The 15,833-nt window shown below is 39.4% G+C and overlaps 3 protein-coding genes across 8 annotated transcripts in view; 2 read left to right on the top strand and 1 right to left on the bottom strand.

The window, feature by feature from the left end:
* Positions 1–389: 389 nt before the first annotated feature.
* Positions 390–4,465, bottom strand: LOC132847351 (BLOC-2 complex member HPS6). The gene has a single exon (XM_060872556.1). The coding sequence runs from the start codon at positions 4,211–4,213 to the stop codon at positions 1,673–1,675; it is 2,541 nt and encodes an 846-aa protein (XP_060728539.1). The 5' UTR covers positions 4,214–4,465; the 3' UTR covers positions 390–1,672.
* A 674-nt stretch (positions 4,466–5,139) lies between these two features.
* nsmce4a (NSE4 homolog A, SMC5-SMC6 complex component) lies at positions 5,140–8,907 on the top strand. Of its 2 annotated transcripts, none has more exons than XM_060872558.1 (11): positions 5,140–5,188; positions 6,094–6,357; positions 6,482–6,562; positions 6,676–6,806; positions 6,889–7,031; positions 7,126–7,225; positions 7,314–7,404; positions 7,525–7,619; positions 7,904–7,952; positions 8,304–8,386; positions 8,637–8,907. In XM_060872558.1, exons 2-11 carry the CDS (start codon positions 6,141–6,143, stop codon positions 8,706–8,708), a joined length of 1,062 nt encoding a protein of 353 aa, XP_060728541.1. In that variant the 5' UTR covers positions 5,140–5,188; positions 6,094–6,140; the 3' UTR covers positions 8,709–8,907. The 2 variants fall into 2 exon arrangements, with proteins under 2 accessions (XP_060728541.1, XP_060728543.1); XM_060872560.1 differs by lacking the exon at positions 5,140–5,188 and adding an exon at positions 5,298–5,396.
* Positions 8,908–12,576: 3,669 nt separating this feature from the next.
* tacc2 (transforming, acidic coiled-coil containing protein 2) overlaps positions 12,577–15,833 on the top strand; it is a 57,635-nt gene continuing 54,378 nt past the window's right edge. For 2 of the 5 annotated variants that reach the window (XM_060872551.1, XM_060872549.1), the window contains exon 1: positions 12,578–12,720. In XM_060872551.1, the coding sequence (XP_060728534.1) occupies positions 12,610–12,720 (111 nt within the window). In that variant the 5' untranslated portion in view covers positions 12,578–12,609. Of the gene's footprint in view, positions 12,721–14,819; positions 14,999–15,833 lie in introns of those variants that run through there. The other 3 variants (XM_060872553.1, XM_060872552.1, XM_060872554.1) reach the window with 2 other exon arrangements.

The following is a 15,833-nucleotide window of genomic DNA, read 5'->3' as shown; positions in this document are numbered from 1 at the left end:
GTATGAGTGTTGGTTTTTGGTCATGGGATGAAAAAGGGTTAGACTGCAAAGGCAAAACAAAATTAAATTAGTTGTGCTGAACCTATACAGAGTCACACATTGCAACATGCCTTATTTTTACTCTCTGCATAATATAATTTACTTTAAATTCAATTTAAGGTAGGGCTGTGACTGCTGTTGACTTATGACTGAAACTCAGAGTCTGTTTGTACATCAGAATCTAATATTTCTATAGGAGATTAAACCGTTAACTGTTCAGCAATAAATAAGAAATATATTGCTGATAAATTTCTTAGATTGTAATGAAACTGGATACTGAGTTTACCTCTAGATAGTGAGCAAAATGAAAAATACACATTAACTTGGACAGAACAGACAAGACGGCTAAATAGGTTTATAGAGAATATTCTTTTATTGTTTTCCTTTATTTTTACATTAGTGTCTTCAGAAGCATTTGTTCGTATTTAAACAAGCCAAAAAAACAGCAAAATACACTTTCATGGCATTAGCATAGCTATATATATATTATTATGGCAATTGTTATATGCTTTATCATGCATATTTAAAGTTGGTGAAACCTGAAACCTTTTTAGGGAAATTCTGGTAAGTACCCAGAATTTCTGGCTATCCAAAGTGTGAAAGTCACAAGTGCACTTTTTTTCATTTAAGTACCATGGGGAACTGAAAATCTCAATTGGTTCTGAACAATTTATACTGCATCAATAAATCTAAGAGGCAATCATGTCCAAATATGCAATTACAGGCCATGCAACACTTTTTTGAAAATAGGAAGAGGAGATGAAGAGTAAACAAATAAGGTTTTCAGGTTCATAAATTTCCTAGTTATGGTAAACTTATATACATACTTGGAAAAGTCAATTTGAGGGAAAATAATTAAGTGATTAAGTAAGGTGTATGCCACCATGAACTGCCAGGTCTCCAACTCTATTGAAGAGGAGACAAATCATGGCAGCAATACACATAACCAGTGTTCAATCCTTTAAATATTAACCTGAAGAAATTAAGTTTTTTTTCTCCTTAACATACATTTTACATTAGCATATTATTATATGTTTACACATTACTGAGTAAGTGTAATTATTTTTATACACATCTAGATACCATCATGTGTAGTGTTCTATACTGAAACGTTTCTCTGTTAGTGAAGCGGACATCATGGCTCAGTGCAGCTCCACACTACGTGCTAATAAACTTCCTATAATGACTGAACCTTAGATCGCTCCACTGAATTACAACAGCACATCTTACTGCATAGGTTTTTTTTCCTATTTGAATCCATTTAGACATATTCGATATAAAATACACTATGATGTGACTTTGACACCCAAGAGTCAGGTGAGTATAAAAGAGCATCTGTTTTTAACAGAAAGAATGTTCCATGGAGCTTAAATAAGGATGCATTTATATTAAAATCAAAGAATTGTATCATTAAAATCATAAAATGCTTCTCCAAACAAACCATTTAAATATTATTTACATCTGAAAATAAAAATAAGCCATACTTGAATTGTTCACTACAGACTAATCAATATTTTAAAAGACTTTAATGCAGGCCCTATTAAGGTTCCTATCTACGATATCAGCAATAACATGAAGGCCAACAGTGTCTGGCCTGTGCAATAACCACTGATCTGATTTGTGTCTGGGAATGTCAGACAGAAGTGACTGGAGAGTCAGACTGAGTTTTCTCCTTTAGGTCACTGTCCAGCTCAGTGCTGACTCGAGCCAAATCTACAACCTGACGTCGAGGTGTAGGGGGAGGAAGGGTCGGGGACTGGAGAATGTCTGCATACCTCTGGCTGGATCTCGTCTCCCGATGTAGAACTTTACTCAGCAGAGGCTTCAGAAGACCGATGGTGAGCTGACTCCCGTCCAAATGTCCCTGGAATGGTCCTGACGACTGTGAACTTGGGGGCAAATTTTTGAGCACTAGGTTTAAAATTCCAGTAACAGTCATGTCTTCTGGACAAAGGGCCCATAGTAAGTCCAGGTAGGGGTCCAGGTCTCTGTGCTGAGACACCTCACTGAGCAGTGTGGTGAAAATCTCCTTATTGAGAAGAGGGCTTTGACGGCAGTACCGCTCGGCCACCTGGGTAACTCGGTCCCACTGACCTTGTCCTATGAGCATGCGAAGGGCTTGCATTACTGCATTAGGCCGCTGGCTACACAAGAGCAGCTCCACCTCCAAGTCCTGGCAGCCACCTTTACAGGGAAGGACAGCAAGGGCCCTTTTGTATAAAGGTAGACTTTCAGAATTCTCCTTTCCAAAACTCCAAGAAGATGTAGATGAAGAGCTGGACTGCTGCTGTGCCAGCTCTAGAAACTTGGGAAGCCAGCTGGGCTGGAATTTAAAGATGGACTGACACAGCAACTCGAAGACTGGCAATGCACCATTGGCTGGAGTGTTTTTCTGCTGACTGTTGTTGTAGTTAGGTGTAGCTTGGACAGGGCTTAGAACAATCTTCCATAATTCAGCAGGAGCTTTGGAAGATAACAAGCCCTCACCATTGCATCGGAGCTGGAGCACAGTCTGTACGGCTTGCCAGGTCTCAGCAGGGAATAATTGAAACATACTATTCAGATATTGTAAGTTTTCCCTATCGATTTCTGAGCTGAGAATTCTGCAGAGTTCCTGCTGAACAAGAATCTCACAATAACACTGAAGATCTTTTTCTGAGGCTTTCACTACTGATGCCTTAATGTCCTCCAGAGCAATAAGACTCTTCAGCTCAGAGTCCAGACAGCTTAACAGTTTTTCATGTCCTGAAGATTCCTTTCCTGTAATTTTTGTCTTACTGTTGCCCAAGTAGTCGCTGATGATGTCTGCCAAGGTGATCGGTGCCTGAAACATTCCACCCTTCTTTAGTTTTTCAGCTGTTAGCTGTGTGTTGCTAAGACTTCTCTGTTGGTAATATTTACATGCCTCCTCAAACACAGCCTCAAGCAAGACAGCACCGGAGTTAATATTCTCTAAATGAGCACCTGATGGCTTGGAGTGTGCTTCGGTCTCTTTTTGGATTACCATATATAACCCAGCCTCAGAGAACATCTGCAGGGAATAAGTTCCCAAACAGATTAAAAAGAGGAGGCCCTCCATTTTTAAAGGGATCCTCTCCAACTCCGTGCCACACTTAATGTCAATTAAGTACATCATTCTGCCCACTGTAAGTGCAATGACGTCATCATACATGTTAATGCTGTTTTGAGTCCCACATGTAGCAAGGCAGTTGTCGGGCAGTTTATAAATCTGCCGTAGAATTCCATCTCTTTGCATAATGCAAACCCACCCAGAGCTGAGGAGGAGCAGGATATCCCCATGTCCAACCGGATTAAAACCATAGATGTCAGGCGGAGTAATGGTTGACAGGTAGCCAATGCAATCAGTGATCAATCTTTTAAAGTCTAGCTGTTTGTTTGCTGTGGAATTTCTGATGAGGATTGTTCCATTACTCCCACTGTGGACCTTAAAGACATCACTCTGAGGGGACCAAGATAAAAACACTTTTCTAACACTCAGGCGAGAGTCTTTCTTTATATTTGGTAACAAATATACAATATCTCCAGAACTGACAACCGAGTAACAAGGATTATTGTGCAGTGCAGTTTTCACTCCACCTAAGGAGATACCTCGTTCATCGACATCAAAAGTTCTTCTACAGATGCAGTATGTGAAGTGACTCCGATCCACACCGGAGACTAAAGAGCTCTCTGTATGAGGTCTCTCCTCACACCATATGATGAAATTCTGATTGATACACACAGAGGAGATTTTGGCTCTCTGGCTGTTACAGAGATCCACAGTCTGAAGCGAGCTCCATCCAGATTTCTGCTCAGAGAATTTCCATAATTCCGCTTTGCCATTCTCAAATATTATTCCAACCAGAACAACGTCCAAGGAGTCATTTTGTTTGAAATAAAGTATGTCAACTATCGAGACATTTCGTGTCAGCACTAGATCCAGATTCTCCTGGAACTGCAGGTGGGTTCTCTGATATTTGTCATGGGTCATAAGACCAGTTCTTGGAGCTTGCTGGATGATGTGGATGTGTCTCCCATCTGGACTAATGCGAATATTAGACAAGCAGCTTTTTGAAGAATTTTTAGCATAAGACTGCTTCAAAAAGTCTTTTAGTTCTTTACCTCTTGTAAAATCGCTGAAATCTGTCACGTGTTCCAAAACATGCCGTGTCATATTAGCTGCAGGAGAGAATAAACCCGGACTAGGAAGAGAAACAGAGCAGAAGATGACAGTTTCTTCACTTTTATGCCACTGTCAACATACAGCGACGCAGAATATCCGTCTTCCGTCGTTTCATCCTATCTGTTATCTGATGCCAATGTTTTCAGAAACTACATTCATCCCAAAACAAAAAACCAAATAGACTTTTTCCTTTGCAACAAATCAACCCTTTCTGCTTGCCTCCTGACATCACGAGTTCGTAAATTTCCGGAATTAAATGCGAGTCCTTTTCCTGTAGGAGGAGTCAAAATGAAGGGCGTAAACACAGAGCCTCGAATCGCCTAGAGTGTCGACTCCTGAATCTGAAGTCTACTTCAAGAGTCGCCTTGTAAAGAGTCGGGGTAAATTCGACTCCGATGCAAAAAAAAAAAGATTCGGATTATCTGTTCCGTCCCGGTGCAGTTCTCCCTATGGATCACACGAGGTCAGTATGGAGTAAAATAAAGCTGGCTTCATACTTCATGTTTCAGCTACAAAAAAAAAAAAATTCGACTCCGATGCTTCCGTGTCGACTCCTGAATCTGAAGTCTAATTCAAGAGTCGCCTTGTAAAGAGTCGGTGTAAATTCGACTCTGATGCTATCGTGTCGACTCTCGATTCATGATTGCCTAGAAGTTTGTGTTTTAATTCTGAAATCAAAAATAAATACATAAATAAAAAATTTATAAATAAAAATAAATCAAAGTCAGGTATTAAATGTATTACAATTTAGCTGGCATTTACTTATAAATCTAGCGGGTTTTTTACAATAACACATTGTGTGTATTGTGTAAATGCCCAGGTACGATAATTCTGACAACTAAATTAATGAACTATTAGGGCTCACGTACAATCATTCACATTAAAATCTCGTATTTACTACATTTTTCTCGACAGCACATCAAGGTAGCGTAAGTCCACCGGCACAAAGGCTAAATTCGAAATAAGGTAAGATCAGAAAAATAGTGCACTAAACAAAGTACAAATTACCTCCTGTTAAACCCTATGTAGTGCACTTATATAGGGAGCGAGTGACGGTTTGGAATTCAACCTTGTATGCAAATCTGACAGAAGTGCACTTCCGTGTTTGTTTTTTTTTTTTTTTTTCGCGCGAATCCGTTCATATAGTAGTTTGACCTGATAACCTGTGTGTTGTGTGAGTATAAATGTACACAGAACTGTGTTATAAATTATAATAATCGTGTGTTTTCGTGAGTTTGAATGCGTTTGTTTTGTTGCTAGCTTTCAGTGATTAGTGGTTTTGGATAACTAGCAATAGCTTAAACTCACCAAGCTAAGTGCAGTTAGCATTTAAATGTCTCTGTATACCGACATGTGATTTATTTTATAATATATTTTCCATTTTAGTAAACATTAGGCACTTTCTGTAAACGTCCACTAAGGTTGGATCAATCCAAATGTATTTTATATTTTAAAAATATGTAAAATGTTTGTTTATTTATGTTTATTTATGTTGACTTACCGTGTTCCATCAAAACATAGATGTTTTTTTTTAACTACAAAAATAAATAGGAAAAAATGACCCACTTTAATCTAGTTATTTGCTTGTTACTGACCCTCATGAGTGTCCAATGTAGTAAGTACTAACAAGACCTGTAGTGTCTCTGGTATGTGGTTTGAGGTGTCGTTTGATATCATATTGTGATATATAGCAGTATCTCAGATGTATAGCACAGTGACTGGGCACAAGTCTAGATCTAAATAATTGTACACATATGAAACAGGTTCTGTAGTCTTATGAAAAGTGTGCTCACTGCTCCAAACTTGTGATTATGTTTTCCCATATTGATGTATTTGTCTTGACCTGCAAATCATATTGTGCCATTTCCCAGGAATAATTAGCAAGAAGAAGTCTAATCCCAAACAGACATCAAAGGGGATGTCTGAGTCGAGACGGAAGGCTAGCAGAGCCAGTCAGGAGGAGGCTACTGGTCATGGTAATGGAGCTGGTGGGCGCAATAAAGCTGAAAGAGCAACAGACATGGGTGAAGATGATGAAGGTGCAGGTCCATCAGGGATCCATGAGGAAGAAGATGACCCTGCCCGGCGGAGGGAGATCAGAAGCCAGTACAGGGATCTCATCAACTCTGTTCAGCGTCAGTTTCAGTACTAAGGGGTTTTTTTTTTTTTTTTTTTTTTTGAAATCTTGAAATTACAATATGTGTACTTTACATGTCCTGTCACCTGAGCTAAAGTTTTCCTCTAAAATCTTTGTTGCAGAAAACCGTGAGGACATGCTGAATCCTGCCAACAATAAACTGTTTGATGTGCTAGAGGAGGCTAACAAACTGTTTGCCAATGGTAATGTCTGCACAACAGCTTTTAGTGGTTTAGAATGTTGTGGCATCTTGTCTCATCTTTGTGTATTTAAAAATAAATCATGTCATGATTGTGGTCTGAACACTACCACACAGTCAGGCAGGCGCGAGAGGCTGCACTGGATGCACAGCTGCTTGTCCTAGCCACAGACCTGGGGAGAGAAAAGGCCAGTCAGCTGCATTCTGAAGGCTCAGCTTTTGACCCGTCTGCGTTTGCAGAGCATTTGGTGAGTTATTGGTTATTTACATTTTCAGAACAGACAACCTATCAATTTAGGTTAAATAAAATCTTTTTTTTGGTAATCTCAGCTGTCCTTCATGGGTCTCAATCGCTTAGAAGAGGACGATGATGCTGATGGCACTTCGGGTGGATATATGCCTCCAGATGCCTGGCAGCGGCTTTCCAAAAGAGCACAATATTGCTTCAAAACAGCACCTTCATTCCACTATATGTGAGTTTCATACAAGTACTGTTTTTTTTTCTTGACTACTTACTGAAACTAAGAGATCAATTAATTTATTTTAATCTTACTTTCATTCTTTAAGGTTCGGTTCATTTTTGGCTGAACCACCACCACCACGGCAGCGTGTTGAGAGACAAAGGAAAGCTCCCAGCAAAGAAGCAAAACGAATCATGCCCACTCAAGTCTGATTTATTTTATACATGCTGCATTACTTTGAATGTTTTGGATCAAAGCAAATATGTATTTGAAATATGTGTTTTCACATCGCAGCCAAAGAAAATGGAAGATTCACATCAGGAAGCTACAGAGAAAGAGGTGCAGAGGATTTTGGAATGCCTCCAGAGTTCCTTTGCTGATGACCGTTAGTACATATTTTTGTTGTTTTTTTGTCGACAGATATTGAAGATTAAATATTGTGATGAAGTCTCCAGGTCTCCAGTCTGGTCTGTAGTTAAAATTATTTTTCTTTCATTTTCAACAGCGGAGTCCCCCATATTGTATTACGAGTTTGTTGTTGACCCTGCTTCCTTTTCTCGGACAGTGGAGAACATTTTCCACACCTCATTTCTTATCAGAGTGAGTGATTTGGTCTTGTTTTGTTTATTCATTGTGTTGATATTAAATGTACAAATAGGAATTTTGTTGGGCCGCTGTTTTGATTATCTAATAATAATAATAACAGCAACAATAATAATAATTATTTCTTCTTCTTCTTCTTCTTCTTCTTCTTCTTATTATTATTATTATACCATTAATATAGGTAGAAGCAAGAACAAATATAGGATTAGCATAATATCCTGTTTGGAATACAATTACTACAGAAAAATGTACTCTAACAAATCATATATTTTCCTTCTCAGGATGGTCGGGCAAGGATTTATCTAAACAGTGAACAACTTCCTTGTATAGGTAAGATTGCATATCTGACACTAGTTTCTGATTTTTTTAGAATTTATTTCTTTCTTAAAATGTTTGTTTTGCAGATATTATTCTAATGACATTTGCATGGAGTTATTGAGAAAAAAACAACATTATTTCACATAAGCAAAATATCCATTGTTAAAAGTGCAAAACAAATACATTTGAATTTGAACAAATTTTAAATTTTAATAAGCAATACTTCAGTATTCTTAAAAACGTCTATCACTGTCGGATACATGGTTGATGTTGGGGTGAGTTTACCTTCTTAATATAAAGATATGTGACTGGTGACAGGATGAAGATTAAAGACCAAAAGGGTGTTTGTGTGTGTGTTTTCAGCTCCAGTTGAGGACGGTGAGTTAAATCTTGGTCCCGGCAATCGTCATCAGTGTGTCATCTCAATCAGTCCAGCCAGCTGGAGGGTAAGCGCCTAGTCAAGCACATGCATTGACCATAACTGATATATTATGATTATGTGTGTGTTTATTAAATGTAGTGTGATGTGAAGCTAATCATATAATTGAAAGACAAAGACATTGGAGGTGGCAACCTTTCAGCTGTCCATTCTCCAAAACACCTTCTTTATAGACATGTTTCTTTGTCTGTATTAAATGTATTATTAGATGTATATAAAAATAATGACCTCAAAATAATGTTTTTTATGTTTTTCAGGAGATCATTGAGGCCTTTGATATTAAGGAAGCTTTGATTCCAACCCCAAAAGTATTGCCACAAGACGGCTGATTTTAAAAATCAGAAATTTGTTTATATTATTTTCAATACTTTTTAGAAAAATTATTTTGGTTTTATTCACAATTTTTAAGTGTATATGACGAATGCAAAATGCACTGAGGCTCCCACTGGAGTTGTATAATGTACAAAGAATTAGGTATGTTACAATATTATATTGTAAAATAAAGTTTACACTGTCTTTAAACCACAACCATGATTTTGGAATAGTTTCATCTGTGTCACAACAGTTTCTCTGTACAGATTGTATACGGTATTTGTCCACAGGCTTTGATTATGTGCTGCCACCTAGCGGAGATATTATATATATGTACACTGCTCAAAAGAATAAAAGGGAACACTCATGCAACACATCCTAGATCTGAGTGAAGGAAATAGTCTTATTAAATACTTTGTTCTTTACATAGTTGAATGTGCTGACAACAAAATCACACAAAAATTCATTTCATTCATTTTCTACCGCTTATCCGAACTACCTCGGGTCACGGGGAGCCTGTGCCTATCTCAGGCGTCATTGGGCATCAAGGCAGGATACACCCTGGACAGAGTGCCAACCCATCGCAGGGCACACACACACTCTCATTCACTCACGCACTCACACACTACGGACAATTTTTTCCAGAGATGCCAATCAACCTACCATGCATGTCTTTGGACCGGGGGAGGAAACTGGAGTACCCGGAGGAAACCCCTGAGGCACGGGGAGAACATGCAAACTCCACACACACACAAGGCGGAGGCGGGAATCGAACCCCCAACCCTGGAGGTGTGAGGCGAACGTGCTAACCACTAAGCTACCGTGCCCCCCTCACACACAAATTATAAATGAAAATCAAATTTATTAATCCATGGAGATCTAGATTTGGAGTCACACTCAAAATTGAAGTGGATAAACACACTACAGGCAGCTCCAACTTTGATGTAATGTCCTTAAAACAAGTCAAAATGAGGCTCAGCAGTGTGTGTGGCCTCCACGTACCTGTATGACCTCCCTATAATGCCTGGGAGCTGGCGGATGGTCTCTGAGGGATCTCCTCCCAGACCTAGACTAAAGCATTCACCAACTCCTGGACAGTCTGTGGTGCAACATGGCATTGGTGGATGGAGTGAGACATGATGTCCCAGATGTGCTCAATTGGATTCAGGTCTGGGGAATGGGCGTGCCAGTCCATAGCATCAATGTCTTCATCTTGCAGGAACTGCTGACACACTCCAGCCACATGAGGTCTAGCATTGTCTTGCATTAGGAGGAACCCAGGGCCAACCGCACCGGCATATGGTCTCACGAGTGGTCTGAGGATCTCATCTCGTTACCTAATGGCAGTCAGGCTACCTCTGGCGAGCACATGCAGGGCTGTGCGGCCCTCCAAAGAAATGCCACCCCACACCATTACTGACCTACTGCCAAACCGGTCATGCTGGAGGATGTTGCAGGCAGCAGAACGTTCTCCACGGCATCTCCAGACTCTGTCACGTCTGTCACGTGCTCAGTGTGAACCTGCTTTCATCTGTGAAGAGCACAGGGCTCCAGTGGTGAATTTGCCAATCTTGGTGTTCTCTGGCAAATGCCAAACGTCCTGCCTGGCGTTGGGCTGTAAGCACAACCCCCACCTGTGGATGTCGGGCCCTCATACCACCCTCATGGAGTCTGTTTCTGACCATTTGAGCAGACACATGCACATTTGTGGCCTGCTGGAGGTAATTATGCAGGGCTCTGGCAGTGCTCCTCCTTGCACAAAGGCGGAGGTAGTGGTCCTGCTGCTGGGTTGCCTACGACCTCCTCCACGTCTCCTGATGTACTTTCCTGTCTCCTGGTAACACCTCCATGCTCTGGACACTACGCTGACAGACACAGCAAACCTTCTTGCCACAGCTCGCATTGATGTGCCATTCTGGATGAGCTGCACTGCCTGAGCCACTTGTGTGGGTTGTAGACTCCGTCTCACGCTACCACTAGAGTGAAAGCCCCGCCAGCATTCAAAAGTGACCAAAACTTCAGCCAGAAAGCATAGGAACTGAGAAGTGGTCTGTGGTCACCACCTGCAGAACCAGTCCTTTATTGGGGGTGAAATTGATTGTCAATCAGTGTTGCTTCCTTAAGTGTGCAGTTTGATTTCACAGAAGTGTGAATGACTTGGAGTTACATTGTGTTGTTTAAGTGTTCCCTTTATTTTTTTGAGCAGTGTGTGTGTGTGTGTGTATGTGTGTGTATATATATATATATATATATATATATATATATATATGTTATAATATAAAATCACTTTTTGTACACTTTATTTTAACTTTTATATTCGTTACTTTACACACAACAATCCATAATGACTAAGCAATACTAAGTAAAATTTGTTTTAATGAAAATACAAGTGGACAATGAAGCATCCTATTGTTTTTCTTTTAGCTCAGTTGTTTGTGGTGGTCTGTAAGACCATCTGGTACAGTGGTAAGTGATATTGAGAAATTTGTGATAATGTGAAATTTGGCACCCTGATTGAAAGAAATTAATGGTCCTAATATTTAAACTTTAAGCCTAGTCTTATTTAATGCCTGTACTGCAAGTTTCATGATGAATTCAACATCAAGTTTCACTTAACTAGATTTTTTCCCCACTGCTCCTTTGGTAGACATAGGCCTCACAAAAGTCATCAAAACTCTTCTCCTGTTAAGTGCTGACAAAAATGCACATAAAAGGTTGTGAGTGGGTATTTCAGCAATGCATCTATGTATCATCATGAAAAATTGAGATGCATCTTCAGAACACACCCTAAATAAACCCAAAAAATGCCACAGAGGTGCTTGGCCCATCAAAATGCTGCTGGCAGCTTTAATTTAGCTGATTATTCAGACCTTTGTCTAAGGCACTCCAAACTGAGCTCAGGTGCATCTTTTTAACTTTAAATAATGTCTTATATGTGTGATGTAAAGTGAAAAAACATAGAGGTCCCTGAAAAAACCTGCACCAGGGTGACCAGGACCTCAAACCGGAGCAAAGGTTCACCTTTAAGCATTAGGATGATGAGAGCTGAAGATGGCAGTTGACAGAATCTCCACATATAATCTGATTGAGCTTTAAAAGAATGGGAGAAACTGCCATAATCCAAGTTGAGTTTTGAGTAAAGAATTGAAGCTATAATTGCTGACTATAATTTCTAAGGGTCCTTCTATACACTACTGAATAAAGGCTCCGAATACTTAAATAAACAAGGTTTAAGTTTTTGATGTCGTTTACTTTTCTCTAGCTACTGTACAATCTACAGTCTAGTTTGAGAATACACTGTCTAATTTGTCTAAAGTGGTCAGTCCTTCTGCTTTCTAAATTGTGTGTGTGGTAAGAGCAATAAAAGTTGTCCAGTTCCATCATTCCAAGCACATACAATCTCCAAGCATCTGCATGAGCTTTAGTGCAGTTTTGCTGTATAGGAAAAAAAAACACCAACAATTTAGATAGTTTTAACTATTGGTTTTAACTATTTCTCTATTTGTTGGATATTTCAGGCAGCATCGTTTTTGTGGTTATGGTCCCTTTAAAATCTCCAGATGCATTATCTGCTTCACTCAATCCTATCCATCCTTCCCCTGCTCTGTTGGTGTTTCACTGGGAAAGACAGGAGCTTTTTACACTGTTTCACTCACAGTGCAACAAGCCACCATTTCTGTTATTCTTGAGAAATGCAGCTCTATTTTTGCATTCTTCGTCTGATTCTACTGTTGCACTCTTATATAACACAGCATGGAGATGTTTGTCATACCAGAATCGAAGCTGATTAGACACACATATGCTCACACACATGCATGCAGAAGCCACTAGGGTTTTCTGTCTTCCTCTTACACACTTGCACTCAGTCGCTCACATGAATCGTGGCCAGCTCTGCGATGCCATCTCTCTGTAGTTGCGATGCAGTTCTGCAGAGAATATTTCTGCAAGCCTTGTAGCGCAGCCGTTACCTCCCCTCAGGAGGACATGGAATACAGGATGGGGAGCTGCATCGGAGTCGCACGCAACCAGGTAACACCTCCATCCATCAATATGCAACAGATGATGTGGTGGAGAAAGAAAGGAACACAGAGAGAGGTATAAGAGGGTGATGGAATATGGAAGGATGCTTGTGATCGTGACCGTGCAGGACAGAGCAGGGTATAAGTGGTGGTGGTGCTTGAGCTGGGGGGTGTTTGTGCTAGAGTAGTGTGACGTCAGGAAAAGAAGGAACAGCTCTGTAGAGGTAGAGAAAATAGGAGGAGAGAGCAGCAGAGAGATGAAGGAAGGGGGCAGAGAAAGCATAGGGAGATGAAAAATGGAGCAGTGGACATGAGCAGATTACTGCACTGGTTTATTTAAGAAGGGATGCTTCAGTGTAATGACTTTAGAGTAAGGTGGTTCTGTGTCTGTGGACTGATATCAGAACAGAAAATCTTGCATAGCAACATGTCAGAATGATGTTTGGGGGATTTAGCAGGCAGGTAGTGCTTAATATCTGGGAACAGAACATACATTATTAAATTAGCAAAACGGATTGTTACATATATATGGTGTGGAAGTCTATGATTTATTTATCACACTTCCTACTGACTTAGTATATCAAGCTATTGTTATGGTTTTATGTGTAGTGGTCTGCAGAATGTTGCTGCTTAAGAAAACATAAATATATTTCCACCAAAACAATGTAGAAATTTTCTACATTGATTTCATTCTATGTTATCTTGCTGCAAAATTCACTTTAGGTAGATAAAGAATGTGGCTTAAAAATGCCTTCTGAAAGATTCTAGCTAAAATCTAGCTTATTAGCCAAGTATCCTTTACTCACACGGCAAATGTCATGCATTTGACAGGTTACTGGTTATGCATCATAGCCAAATGGACATAAACCTAATAAATCCCAGCTGTCAGGTTGTCAGTGATGCACTTGCATTGCTGCTTGTGCTGTAGCCATGTCAGCAATGAGTTGGCAACAGACAGGTTTAGTGCTTCAGTGCAACTTGAACACAAACCGAGAAACTAGTAAACTTAGCCAACAGAACAAAACTCACTGACCGAATCATCAAGTATTTCAGCACCAGTGTAAGGAGTAGAAGTGATCAGTTGATTGTAGCTGTGATGATGAGGTTCCAATTTGTCAAACACGATGATTTTTCTCAAGTCTTGAAACACAGATTTTTATGATGTTTATTAGAAAAGTGATTTTGCTGATTTCTTGTTTTCCATTGTTTCCATCAGTGTAATAAACTAGGTGGGTGGTCCTATTCATTTATTTATTTATTAGATTTTTAATTAAATAAAAATGAAGGAAATATATAAAAGTGGCCTTGACAGACTGTTTCTTTTCAGTTAAACTGAAATAAGCAAATATATATGCAAAACAAACTATTTTGCTCAGGAAAACCTGTATCTTTATAGTACACAGTGTAAAAAATTCTGACCAAATGAATTTAAGCATTTAGGACTTTTTCATTCCCTCATGATCTTACATTTCTGTACACCTCATGGTTTACATGCTTAATTTTTTAGCCAGTATTATGTAAGAATCCATTTTCTACTCAGTAGTAAGCAATAATTGCAGTGTGTTGTGTTGTTAGTTTGTTTAAATAGTCACATTAAATAGTAGCAGGGCTCCTTTACAGTGCTGACCATAAAGTGTGTAGCTTTTGTTCATTTGAAAAAAAGCCTTGGAGTGTTTCAATGGCAAAACTTTAGTTTATGTGAAAGCATGAAGAGCTGAACTGGAGACCTTTTCAAATAAACTGCTCCTGTGTCTACAGTTTTACATTTGTATTTATAACCACACATTCTTCTCTGCATTGGTGAGACCATGATTAAATGGGTGAAGAGATCACAGAATAACACAAAGTGAGTTATAACACAAGAGTGTACACATTAACACCAGTCTACATCTGATTCCTGATAAACATATATGAGAGTTAGGGTAACAGTGGAAGCATGCTGTGTCACTATTCAGCACTTTCAGAGCTAGTTGAATTATAGGTCCTGATCACCACACTGTGGCATGGTGTTTGTTTACATGTTACCTAGTGGCTGTCCTGTCCAGCTGACTGCCCATGAGAGAAAATACCCCTGACAACCCCCCCATGAAGCCACACTCAGCCCATAATCTCCCCTGTTGCTTCCTTTCCTCAGCCTTCACCTATTTAACACTCTATACAGATATGGTTCTCCTCTGGGACAGATTTTTCGAAACGGACAACTAGTTTAGATACAAGGGTTTTATCAATGGATCCAAACATTGGCCGGGGGTTCAGGCCGGGGGAATAACTACTACAGATTCTCTTAGGTAGGTAAATATTTTTGAAGGTGATTTTGTATGCTGCTGTCTCCTGATAACAGTTACCTTTGCCTACTTGTTGGATTTTTATGTTATGTTATTGTTAAATAAAGTGTTTGTATAGTTTAACATTTGGGTAAAAGCTTGTTTTCACTGAGTTCAGAAGTAGATAATATCATATCAATAGAACAAGTTTTCACAAATATCCTACATGATGTTTTTTTGATTTCACATATCTACAGAATAGAGGTTATTTACCTTGTTCTACGTGGAGTGTTTACGGGGTTGATGCAAACTCATCAAACTAATTTGAGGATTTTAGGACAGCTCAGTATTCCTCATACCACAGTCACTTTAATTTGACCACAGGTTTGGCATATATACATATAATATACACAGATTTCAGTTGTCATGCACAAGAAAATGACACTGCAGCTATCACATAAATCAGCTTATTTAGGAACAAGATGAAAGCACATGACTGTTTTCCTGAAGGAAAGACAAGTGTGCCTGGTGTCGAGGTGGCAGGAGGAGGGTCTATTTATAACATGTTATATATTCAGATATGCGCTTGCTAGCAAGGCCTTGTCACATGACCATGCAGGCACACAAACAATCCAGAACATAAACTGCCTGAAGTCTTACAGACAAACGTAGTTCTGCTTATTTTGTCATGATGTTTGCTTTAATGATATCACCTTTAGGGAGGCTGATTAGGTCTAAATGTGCAGTAACAACCACTGAAGAAGCTTAAACCAAAAATGGTCAGTCTGTTTAAGAATCTCTGTAGGGGGAGACAGATAGTAGAGCATGAACTCTTTGTGTTGCTCATTATGGGCCACTT

The sequence above is a fragment of the Tachysurus vachellii genome, chromosome 6, assembly GCF_030014155.1.
Source record: "Tachysurus vachellii isolate PV-2020 chromosome 6, HZAU_Pvac_v1, whole genome shotgun sequence".
Taxonomy (NCBI): Eukaryota; Metazoa; Chordata; class Actinopteri; order Siluriformes; family Bagridae; genus Tachysurus; species Tachysurus vachellii.
Note: the sequence above shows the minus strand (reverse complement) of the source record. Positions and strands in the feature narration are given on the sequence as shown.